The sequence below is a fragment of the Panonychus citri genome, unplaced genomic scaffold, assembly GCF_014898815.1.
Source record: "Panonychus citri isolate SS breed McGregor unplaced genomic scaffold, ASM1489881v1 Contig00136, whole genome shotgun sequence".
Taxonomy (NCBI): domain Eukaryota; kingdom Metazoa; phylum Arthropoda; class Arachnida; order Trombidiformes; family Tetranychidae; genus Panonychus; species Panonychus citri.
The window spans coordinates 78232-91215 of record NW_026515541.1 but is presented as its reverse complement, the minus strand read 5'-3'; the positions used below and the strand labels follow the sequence as shown (position 1 = coordinate 91215).

Genomic DNA, 12984 nt, shown 5'->3' with positions numbered 1-12984 from the left:
TGGAAAACAACTTAATTGCTAACCAATGATAATTAATTTTTTAATTTAAAAAAAAACGTTAACCCTTTGAACTTCTCCGGTGTTGCCATCTAGTGAGTCCGAGGGAAAAACATTTAGCTTTTTTTTTGTTTTTCTCCAACAATTAAAATTGTTTAACAGAATCAAATTTAATTTGTTTTTCTTTTTTTTTGAATAATTAATAGAATTGGTTTCTTGATTAGTTTTAAAGAGTATCGTTTGAGAATTTTCATCGGTGCCGATCAATTTTCTAAGGTAAAGTATAAGATAAATTTGCAAGAAAAACAATTGACTAAAATTGATGATTTTCTTTATTACTTAATTGATGATTCTTGTTAATTATTTTCTTTCTTTTCTTTTGTTTACAGTGATTAAGTTTGTGTTTAAGTGTTTAATCGCTCATGGAATTCCTGATTTAATCGTTTTGTGGCTAATTGATGCGTTTATGAGATAAGCAGAATCAAAGGTTTGCAGATTTGAATTTCTCAATCCCTTGACCCCAATGTCCGAACCTTTTGTTTGAAATCCAAAGCGCGAATGAGCAACAATTTCGCTCACTTCCTGACAACAATTGACAATTCTGTTAATTGCATAGATAGCATGAGAATTTACTGGACTTGAAAAGCCTCAACAAGGATATTTTCAAAGATAAAGTGCTGTTACATTTATCGAAGGCAAGTTAGAAAATCTGTAAATTATCAATATATCAGGTTCGCAATTAGAAAGAAAATCCATTTCTGCATGGTATTGGACACTAACACTAATCAGTATTTAACATGTCGAGAGTTCGAAGAGTTGAAGGCTTCTACCATCACTCGAATGGATAACCCATGTTATTGTCCGCTTCATGGAGGAAGAGTGCCCAGTTATGAAAATCGATTCGACTTTACTATGCACCTCATTAAAATGGATGTTTATTGTTTCCAGTGTGTCCGATGTAATTTGGTGTTCGTTAATTTCGATGGCTATAAAAACCATGATAATCTAAAAAAATGTATTCAAAATGATTTAGAGAGTCACTTTATTATTATTCACGATTATCCTCGGATTTCCATGAGACTTGAAACCAGAGCTTCCAGTTGATTAAAACATTAATTAACAGAAATTCAACTGGAAATACATTTGACCTGCCAGAGTATAAAAAATGGTTCATTGAAGAAAACGTTAGCTGTACTTAATCTGGACAATCAACGCGGTTATAATTGTCCAATTTTAAATGGCAATCTAATTTATCGCTTAAAGGAACAATCAATTTAATTGGACAATCATGATAACTTTTCATTCACTCTCACACTATTTAAGGTGAACCGGTTGAAAGGTTAGTTTTCAAATTGATGGGGATATTTTTGTGTCTTGATTCTTAATCATCATGTAAATTTGACTATTCGTATCACTATTTAACAATTATTATCCGATTAATTTATTAATAGATTCATCGTTTTGAAAAATTGCAATTGGAAAATAATCATTGCGAGATGACAAACAAATGATGAGTTAAGGAGGAGCAAAAGTCATGAATGAATTATTCCAAGGAGTGTAATTCAAAATCTCTCATCATGTTTACCTAAGTAGTTAATCATTTCAACAATTATCCACGTTACTTGTTTCTATTTATTTAACTATTATTTTCCTTCATAATTTATTCAAACACATAGATACCTGATACAAGCAGCATGATGATTCCTTCTAACGGTAAAGCGATGGATTTAATTTCGTGAGGTGCTTGAATCACGATAATGTAGTAACATTTACCTTGATACCTTATTAACTTACATCTTGTATAAATCACGCAATCAACTAATTAATCTGCTACTGTACTGGCTAAACAAAACATCAACACTCACTCACACAGAAACAAATACGAGGTTCATCCCTCTTGTAATCATTTGAAAGAGCATAAAACAAATTAACTGATGAAATTGAACAATAAGAGAAACTGATTAATGAGAAGCTGATTAACCGTATATTTAACCAGAAACAAGGGTTCCAGTTGAATTGACGATGACCAATTGGTTGATTAAACCATGAACATTGATCTGGAAAATAGATTAACCATGAAGCCCATTGGCCTGGTCATGATTAACCATCAACAACTAAATCAGAAATGGTTCATTCCGATTGAATTTTAGTTACTATCAGCAATTAACTCCTTTCATTTACCAACAATATGGATGATGCAACAATCAAAGTATCCTAACCAGTTTCATTTGAACTGTCAAAAAATTCACTCTCAATAATTAAACCCACTCACAAAAGTCACTGATTTTAATTCATTTGATTATTTTAAACATGATAATCAAGTGAAATAAATTGATTGCAATTTAAATATTACATTCTGATGATATTTTCCAAGTCATCCAATTGTATTAACACCCATAACTGCAATTGAAGCTGAAAACAACCAAGATGAACATTTAATTGCATCGCAATCAATATCAAATAAAGTAATTAAATATTATATTAAGTGAGAGAAAGCAAATGTCATCATACAACTACAATTAAACGAGAATCAAATGAATCATAAATTATTTTCTGATCAACTTTCACTGGAAATCACAGAACTGTTATCAATCCGACAATCAACTGAACCTCTCACGAATTGGATTACAAATTAATTGTCAAAAGATGATTCAGTTAACCATCAAGTAAGTTAATCATTTAGATTCTCATGATAACCAGTTTAATTTAATGATCTTTTCCTATTCTATTGTATTAATAAACTTTTCTTTTCATAGTCAATACTGTCTAAAGAAACTTGAACTTGGGTGGAGTTCAGTGGGTGGCGGTGGGTAAAAGGAACGATTCATTCATGTAGAAAAGAAAAAAGAAAATTTTCTAAACTGGATTTAGTTGATTATCTCAAATTGTTAACGATTAAGATGATTATTAATGCTTCCATTGTATCCATTCACTATAATGGAAAGAAATTGTTGATATTGATTATTTTGGGTTAATTGTAACAATCGAGATCATTGTTATTGGTTAATCTTTCTCATCATATTATGTTTCTTATCATTGTTTCCTGTGTTCATCAGTTTAATCACATTGGACAAACAACAATTAATCTAATCAATGTAATCTCTTTGGAAGTCATTGTTTCCGTTATAATTAATATTATGATTTATTTCATTATTAACATGAGTAAATGAAACTGTTCAAGTTTAATCACTTGAATCAATACACTTGTATCATTGAAGTTTAATGTTGTAATTAAGTCAAGTGGTTAAGTCTTGTAGTCATAGTGATTAACTGGAAAGATTAATAATTAGATATTTACAGTAAATCTCAGGTTTGGACAAGAAAAAAAAACCAAATTGCTTTATTATCGTTTCTTATTTTTGCAATTAATTGTAAACATTTTTTTTCTCATCGTAAAAAATATTGTTCATGTTGGTAAGGGTTTCCTTTTAAATCGTATTATTTAGGAACGATAATTGTTTGCTAGAAATTTAAATTGCTTTTTGATCAAAATTGCTACAAACTATCAGAATATAATAATATAATTAGAATTTGCAGAAAACGTTAATTCGTTGATTAAATTAAGGCTTGCGTTTTTCGTTTAAGGCAGTTATTGATTGTGAATGTGATCGTGTGTGTGTGGGTATGTCATGTTTGCTGTGGTTTGTTTGGTTACAAAAATATAATAAAGGTGAGTCATATTGTGGCTGTTAGTTGATCATTGGAATGATACATTGATTACGTGAATGAATTCGGTACGATGGTGATTAAAATTGAATGGAAAGAAGTGTGTAAGGATAACTGGAAAATATATCCGTATGATTTTCCATGTGATTGTGGCCTTTCCTTGTGAAATGCGATTCGTTTGTGAAAATAAATTCATACAAATTGAAGATACATACAAAAATGGAGCAGCAAAATAGACTCGGTTTCTTGTTGACCATAAAGATGAAAAAGGTTCCAAGTAGGAATTAGATAAATCATTCAGCTGATTCTGTGTGTTGATTTAGCAGCCATATCAGAGAAATAAATATCCATGTGAATGGGGTGATGAGGTTGGTAAATTGTTAGGCGATTTATGCTTTGCGAATCTCACTTTAAATTGTTTTCTTTGTACAAAAACAAACACAGTTGGACGGTTGTAGTTGATTGAAAATATGACAAAGACTTTGGGAGATGATGTGTAACATTAAATTATGTTATCATTCACAAAAAAAAGTTAAAAGTTGTTGGTCCATGTTAGATGAAAATGTGCAATAGTAAAAATTAATTTTGTTCTATGCAAGTTAACGTTTCCATGGTCTGACTTTTTTATGATCACGGAACTGACACAAAACTCTCAGACAAAGCATAGATTTCAATGATGACAGGAAATAAAATGAATTTTGATGAAAAGTTGGTGGTAAATTGTGTGACCATGATGGTGAAGAAAGTAAAAGAGGCGAAATAGTGAAAAGTGATGACACAAGATGAAAAAATAAGCTGGGGAGAGCACAGTAAAAGATTTTACAATTTTGGACAGGTTAAGGAGTCTTGAGATCTACAATTGAATGATTTGATAAATTGTGGCGATGAGCGGACAAGTGTTTCCACTCTAAGATTTCCAGGTAAAGTTGACATAGTTGCGAAATAATTTGCAGCGTATCCTGATCTTACTGATTCACAAAGAGACTGTTTTATAGGAGGAAAGAATTGAAGAGAAAACATGAGTGATTTAGTGGAAAATAAAAGATAAATCAGATAAATGAGATAGTTATTAACCGGTTCCATAATTGTCTTACCTGAGCAAAAGCTACGAAGAAGAGTTGATCATTGTATAAATATAATCCAGGTAATGGGTGATCTTGTCCTTCTAGAGAAACTTGTTGCAGATAAGTTTCGAAAGCGATTTGTAGCCCATAGATATCGATGATTGTTTGTGGCAGAATTAAGTCAATATCAACCTAAAGGGCAAATGTAATAAACGTAATTAGATTGAATTAGAGGGTATTTTTTGAGGGAAAATAAATATTTGTTTATCATTATATTTACCATAGAAGATCCATTAACATATTTCATCTTATTGGCAAGACAAGCTGAACTGGAATTTAATGCAGCAATGGAATCATCTGTAACTATTTTGAATCCTTCACTGATTTGACCAAACCGATCATAGAAAATTCCTTCAAAACTGATCGATTTAAGCATTTCAGAGGCAATATGAAAACCCAAAGATCCAAAGTGCATCACTGATGGGTAATCATGTTGGTAAATAGGTTTCGATAGTAAACCTAAGCCGATGTAAAGAAGATTACCAGCATGTTGATAAAAGGCTTTAGGTTCAAATGGTGGAATGGGCCAAACTTCTTGCGATGATTTCAACTGATTTTCAAACATCTTTTTACGTAAAAAGATATGAGCGTTGGCCACTGATCTAATTAATGAACTGTCTAAAATTACATTGAGATAATAATTATCCATTTCTGATCTGCTATTAAATCCTTCAGAGAAACCAAATTTAACTCGTAAATTGTCAATTTTATCCTTTAAACGTTCACTTGTGTCACGATCAGTTACCCAAGGTAACATGTTGACTTTTTCTTTTAGCTTATTCTTCACTCTCTCCACAAGCGAATCTACAGCGGGACTAATGTACTGAACGTCAAACTTTTCCAAAAGAAGGGTAGTTAAACCTGGTCCGTAAAACTTTTGAAGAGTTTCAATACAAAATTCCCAACGATCTCCATCTTCGGAACTGGGTTCAACTCCGTTAAGTGCCTTTTGAAAGTCAACATAAACCATTCTGGTGTCGTGGCCCAAGTAGGGAGCATATTCAGCAATAAATCTCCAGATTAAGTAAGTATTAAATAAACTGAAAATGAATTATTAGGAAATAAAAAATTATTGAAACATTAGATGAATCATAATGAAAAAAATTCTTTCATAAAATAAATTGAGAAAAGGGTAAACAACTTACTCATTATTTGATGATCCAAGTATAGTGGAAAGAGATCTGAAATAAGCAATATCATAAATGACTATTTGTGTGTTGTCTCTGAAGGGTAAATCGTTTAAGCCTGAGTAACTTTGGATAAAGTCAGGCCATTTAATGGAAGGGAGCAAGTTTCTTAAATCTCTGATTTTCGCTCTTTCCATTAGCTGAGAAACATTCCAATTTTGTGTTAAAGTTTCTGTAAGTCTTTTCTCATAATTGAAAATATCATCAGCAGTGCGTCGAGCTTCAATCGAGTTGGCACCCATTTGAGCTGTCAAATCTTCAATGTACTTTCTATACCGTTTTTGTATCTAGAATTGAATAAATGTAACAGAGATACAATAAATTGAGTGAATTGATGGAAAATGTGAACAGAATGATAACCAGAAAATGAAAAGAAAGACAAGAGTGAAAAAGCAAAATTTTATACATACGTTATCAAATGAAGAATCCCAATAATATTCACGGCTTGAATAAAATCTGGTGGATCAATGATGAGAAGGTCTGGAAGTCGAAAAGAAAATTTAAGAAAATAATAATTGTAGAAAAGAGAAAAGAAAACCATTCAATTGTTTGAACGAGGAAAAAAGCTACAGATTTATAGGAAGAAAATATTGTTAAGGAAATTACTTACTTTGATTGTAGGAGCTGTTGGATCATAATCATTTAATTCAACAGTTATTTTGAAAAAAGGAGCTACACCATAATCTTTTTGAAGGTATTCATGGATCTTAGTCCAGTCAAGTTTGGTTACACCAATTGGTTTCCATCCGAGGAAAACGCCGTTCAGATAATCATCAACAAATCTCTTAGAATGATGTTCCACTCTATCTAAATCCATACAAGTTTCATAAAATTTACGCATCATATCAAGTCCATGTCCATTATTGGTGATGGGAAGAGTGTGAAGTAAATTGAAAGCTTGTAAATTGGTCTCTCGTCTGATTGAATCTTTAACACTGAAAATTCCCTTATCAGTTGGAACTTTATTATGTTTAATCCAATTACCACAGGAATAAGACCAAAAATTATCACATTGGTCATAATTAAAATCTAAATTATCTAAAGTTGATGCAGCCACTTTAAGACACGATGAAGATTCACATTTAACTGGCCATGTTATTGTTCCTTGAGTACCCAAAATAATGCTTAAAATAAGAACAGCAATAAGAAGTAAAAGAACCAATGCCGTAAGGACAATGATAATAGAATAAAAGTTTCCTCTAATAAATGTTTTCGCATTTTCCCATCTTTCCTGGATTAATTCTGCACGGGTAAGCTCTTTATCAACCGGCTCAGTAGGCCCTCTAACTGAAGTACCATTATCACCATTACCTGGATTGTGAAGTTTCTCATTTTCTCTTGGTTCACTTTCATCACCACTTATGGCCGCCTTAGCCATTTCCATTGGAGCTTCTCGCCCAGAATTACGGACACTCTTTATGTACTCCAGGACTCCAGCTTTTGTCACAAATTAACAACTATCAACAGATGGACTAAAAACACTTCCAACTAAAGTGGAAACACAAACGTCGATTCAATTTAAAAAAACAATTAGATTAAAACACTTAATTAACTAAAATAAAAAAATAACAGATTAAAACCAATGTTGGAAAGGAACGATAAAAATGGCTTCTTGCTCATCTTTTCCGGAGCAAATTCTTACTGCGAACTTGTGTCTCCCTCTGTGTGGTATTCGCGCAGTTTACGCGCGATTTTCGAATTTTTGTTCCATCAAAAACTTTTCATTTCCATAACAAACTTTTGACTCGATTGATTGGTCCAATTTTTAATTAGTTTGAAAATTGAACAACTAAGAATCTGTTTAATTGTTGGATTACTTGGTTTCTATTTCAATTAACTGACTAGTAACAACAAATATTAATCGTTTGTAAATAATATAATCAAAAGTTAAATTGGAATCAAGTTGATTACTGAGTTGATGAAATATTATTAATAATTGTGGCGAAATTGTTTCTCCAGGGTTTGATTGTTTAATTTTTACATTCTATTGTTAATTTTTTAATAAGTAAATATACATTTATGTATAAATATTGATTAGAATCAACAAAGTTTGTTATTCAATTTAGAACGTAAAGTTGATCAAATATTAAACAATCAATTAAATTGTTTTCTTTTGTTAGATTATTTTGTATTATGTATTAATAAATGGGTTGGATATCAAATTGTTAAACAATCAGTTAAATGTAAGAATAATTAATTAGGCTGTTGATTATTTTTCTAATCATTGATTGTTATCGTTTTTCAATGCCAACATTAATCTCCTTAGCACAAAGTAAAATTGATCCCCAATCGTAATCAACATTAATTGTGGTTGATGGAGTAACAATTAATCGATAAGATTTAATCAACTTTGCAAGAGCCAATTTTGAAACAATTAAAGCATATTTAATACCAATACATGCACGATAACCTGTACCAAAGGGTATAAAGGTAAAAGGTTGAATTGATTCACGATTTTCGGGTAAAAAACGATCGGGATTAAATGTTTCAGGATCAGGAAAGTTAACGGGATCATGATGCATTGAATAGATCGGCATTAGCACCTTAGCACCCTTGGGAATAACAATATTGGTCTCGAGATGATGATAACTTGAGTGGCAAACGCGTTCATTACGAGTCTCTGGAGGATCGATACGGAGACTTTCATTAATCACCGCATCCAAATAAGGTGCCGATGATATGTTATCATAGTTAAAGGTACCAATTGAATCAATTTCTTGAGCCAATCGATTTTGACATTCGGGATTAAGTGCTAATCTCCAGCAGCACCAAGAAAGTAAAGAGGAACTTGTTTCAAATCCATTGAAAAGTAGATCAATAACTGAGGCGATTAATTCAATTTCTGTGAGTTGTTGATCAGTTGTTGTTTCGGTTGATGATGAATCGTTTTGAATTAATAATCGATTAAGAACATCAGTTGAATTAATTGTTGACCTTGACGAACGCATTACAATTAAGTGTGAAATTAATTTCTCCATGTAATCCAATGAACTTTTATCCAGGACACTTAAGTGAAACAGTTTGATAAACCATTCAGGTAGAAACATATTCATCATGTATGAGCTAACAAAAGGTCTTGAAAGGTCAATCATTTTCTCAAAGATAATATTATCTTTTGATGAATAACTATGAGCATCCAAAGTGAGACAGAATTGAAATATTGTATCACAATAATACTTTGACCAAAAGGTTTTCATTTCAATCGTATCACGAACTTTAACCTCTTCGTTTAACGAATCGATCAAAATTTCTGTACATTTTTCAAAGGTCGGAAAAAATTTTCTCAACTTGGAAACGGTAAAACACTGAGTAATCTGACCTCTTGAACATTTCCACCTCGAACCCCAGATAAGTTCAGGAAATAAGTTCTCAGTTGAATGTTTGTAGTTCGAGAAGGTAAAACTTTGAGGAAATGATTGAAACTCCTTCTGAGCAATTACCTTAATCATTTCTGGATCACTGACCATCAACACTGGTTGAGATCCTTCATAAAGTCTAATCAATTAACAACAATTAAGAACAAAATAAACTAATCAGATATCTAATATGTACGATTAATACATATGATATGAATTGTTGACAGTTTATCGACATATTGAGTGGGTCAAGAGTTTCTTACCCGACAATTGAGCCAAATTGTTTGACTAATTCACTTTCAACGACATGAATTGGTTTCCATAGGTAAAGGTAAGATGTTCCTAGAAACGGAACAGGAAACGGTCCATTAACATCAAATTTGCTCCAATAGTTGTATCTCCAACGCTGGAAGCTGAAAAAAGAAATGAAAGAAGATCGAGTCAACAATTAACTGATTGAAAATTAATTCTTACATGACCACGAAGCTGGAAAATAAAAATATGAACCAGTAAAACATCGTAACAGTTGGACAAAGACAATTAACTATGGAAATAATGACGTGAGAACCAAAGTGATTAAGTTGGGGAATCAAGTTAATTGTATAAATATTTGAAATAATTAACAGTCAATATGTTCTCCTTCACAATTAGTTTTAATTGTTACATCTTTTTCTCGTCTAATAATATCAACCAAGTAAACAATTTATTTCTTCTTAGTTGTTTCCTCATTTCGATTGAGAGAAGCAAATCACTCACTCGCAATCAGTTAACAATCGAGATGATATAATGATTAGCTAATTAACCATAGTTTAGTTAATGTGAATAACATGTAATAAATGTAACTAAAGTGAAATAGTTAATCAGATCATAATACTAATTGAAGGTGTGTTGATAATTAGCGATAGATGAACAAAATTAAGCTACGTTCTAATCATTGAAGGTCAATTTTATTATAACGATTCAAGGTTTAGATTAATGGATAATGGATTTAATTGATTATAAGAGCACAAATAAATAATAACATTGTTGATGACCAACGAAAGTTGACCATTTGAGAGGAAAGTTCAAAAGAAACCATTGAAACACCAATTCCATTTTCATATTTGCCGATTGAGAGTCGATCAACTTAGCATTTATTAATTTCTGATTGCTCATCTAATACTTTCGTTGTCCATTTGAAACTTTGACCATTACTTGAGTTTATCAAGGTGAAAATCTTCAAACCTTTGACTCGTTATTTGTCTTTTGCAACTAAAAGCAATTTTCTCATGTTCCAAACTTAGATGATAAAAAACTGAGTTTACAGATATTGGATGAAATGGTTTCAACAATGATAATTACTTAATGAAAATGGGTTGATTGGACTACTATTGGATAACTTCTATGGATCAAAGATTGAGAGGTTATGTGGGACGTAACAATCAAATATTCTTAGTATTGACCTTTCATCAGGTCAGAATTTTTTTCAAATTGACAGAGAAAATGCTTTAGTTTGGAACTTTCCTTATTTTAATGGGCAATCATTGGTAAAGGAAATTAGCAAGAGTAATGCTTAGTGTTAGTGTCAATGTGAACATTGAAGTGATAAAATTGGTGTTAATTACGAATAAATTTCAAAGGTGAAGCCAACATTTTCCAAAGCATTCGATTAATTAGAGTATCATTCTAGTTTAGTAAATGGAAAAAATAGTTTACTACTGAATCAATTTATTCTCTTAGTGACATTTACCTCGTATTGTAATTGTTGAGTTCTTAATGAGAAAGAGATATTGTATAAATCTTCTAATCCATAAGTCGCAATTTGATTGATCGAAACAAGTCGAACTGTAAGGTAGGCGACTAAGATGGAATCAGTCACCATAAAAAGAATCCAAATGACATTTTTTACATGACCAAAGGCGAATACAGCATTTACAACCCCAAAGACTCCGCAATTTATATATGATACGGTTATGAAATATCGAGCAAATTTTTCGATTGACTGAGAAGCTAAAACGGCGTAACTGTAATCAGATCGAATCTTTTTCAACTGTTGTAACATAATTGTCGGTGTTTCATGACGAGAAAAGTTTTTAATCATAGTATTTATCGAGTCGAAAGCGGCTTCAAACAGATACAAGAATCAATGACTATGTTCAGTAAGAATAGATTGCCAAGACAGGAAAAAGCTGAAGAAAATAGCGAAGAGTCCATGACTTATAACTGTACTATCAGAATTTTTGGAACAAATAAAGTGAGGATATTGTAAGAAATCATCAATATGCTCAGAGTGATATATTTTATTCGACGTTTTCGTTTTATCATCAAACAGAATCAAATTTTATCGAGACTGAGATCACTTAGATAACGAAAGTAATCACGAAAATTTGACCAGTTCAAAAAGAACATATTTCCTGATTGCAAGCATATTGTGAGAAACAGAATCACTCTACGTATTGACCGAAGCGAAAGTAGTCCGTTCGATACGTAAAAGCCATACCAATCAAATGCCCAAGAAATCAATTCGGTTGAACTGGTGATACCGATCGTGAATATTAGGAACCATTTAGGTAAGGATGAGAATACCCATTTAGATGGGAACATAAAACTAATGAGAATAATCGAATTATTAACATTACATTTCGAACCATTAGAACCTTCCATGTTTTAATTTCTGAAGAATTGGACCAATTTCTTACAATTTAACAATTTAAACTAATCACCTTTCTATTATGGATACATAGTAGTAATAATAATACCGATTCTCTCCCAGTAAACTAGATGATTGATTGTATTATAAATTCAATTTGCTTGGAACTTGGAAAAATAAGATTGATAGAACCACTATTAATAAAAAAAAATTGATTTTAATAAACTCGATTATAGCATAACCTAGGATTCAATGTAATGAAAAGATTTGACTGTTTATCTTCAATAGAAAATGATTTCAAACTTACATGAATTGGTGATTAATTAATTCAATGAATAACAAAAAGGTTATGAGGTTTATTGAGCAATTGTCAATTAACTTCTCCAGAATGAGAAAGGTGAAATAGATTTCCTGAATGATCAGTTTGGTCTCGAGTCTCATCAAAAATATCAGTTATCAAATTGCTGAACCAGTTGATGCTCGATTAACTTGTAAAATTGAATTTTGATTAATCTTAATTGTGTAAAGTGGTGAATCAATTGTATCGATTTGTGATGTATTTGGAAAAGGCATTGGAACTTCAAACCAATTGGCATCAATAAAACGGACTCGAACTTGCTCATGGTCCGATCCAATCACTTCGACATCAATACTTGCAATTTCATTCGAAAATCTAGATCCTCTTAATCGGATCAATTTAATTGTTATACCATTTTCCATTATCAAGCTTCTAAATCACAAAACTTTGATAATCACTTGGAAAATAACAATCAGGTATTCAAATTTTGAAGAGAGAGGCAAATAAAAGATGAGATGATTTGATTATTTACCTTGATAGCTATTCCAACATCAACCTCGTTTCTCAGAAAATTCTTGATTGATCAACATGACAATCAAATTGCAATTTAATATCAATTGGACAAAAATTTTTCACAATTATAAGTTACAATCACGATCAATGTGATCAATGGAACTTAGAAAACTTGGTAACAGTCATAACAATCAACACAATTATTAATATGATG

At 31.4% G+C, this 12984-nt stretch overlaps 2 protein-coding genes and 1 long non-coding RNA gene across 3 annotated transcripts; 1 reads left to right on the top strand and 2 right to left on the bottom strand.

Moving 5' to 3' along the window:
• The first annotated feature begins 105 nt into the window (after positions 1-105).
• LOC128392626 (uncharacterized) lies at positions 106-3216 on the top strand. Its single transcript, XR_008326022.1, has 5 exons — positions 106-273; positions 387-1336; positions 1449-1586; positions 1674-2663; positions 2754-3216. It is a non-coding gene; the product is annotated as an uncharacterized LOC128392626 (long non-coding RNA).
• Positions 3217-3303: 87 nt separating this feature from the next.
• LOC128392625 (endothelin-converting enzyme 2-like) lies at positions 3304-7568 on the bottom strand. Its single transcript, XM_053352676.1, has 6 exons — positions 6572-7568; positions 6385-6422; positions 5933-6261; positions 5008-5827; positions 4758-4919; positions 3304-4647 (listed from the first exon to the last, which is right to left on the bottom strand). The coding sequence occupies exons 1-6, from the start codon at positions 7356-7358 to the stop codon at positions 4483-4485; spliced, it is 2301 nt and encodes a 766-aa protein (XP_053208651.1). The 5' UTR covers positions 7359-7568; the 3' UTR covers positions 3304-4482.
• Positions 7569-7921: 353 nt separating this feature from the next.
• On the bottom strand, positions 7922-10010 carry LOC128392623 (cytochrome P450 3A28-like). Its single transcript, XM_053352673.1, has 3 exons — positions 9805-10010; positions 9594-9743; positions 7922-9469 (listed from the first exon to the last, which is right to left on the bottom strand). The coding sequence occupies exons 1-3, from the start codon at positions 9846-9848 to the stop codon at positions 8206-8208; spliced, it is 1458 nt and encodes a 485-aa protein (XP_053208648.1). The 5' UTR covers positions 9849-10010; the 3' UTR covers positions 7922-8205.
• Positions 10011-12984: the final 2974 nt, after the last annotated feature.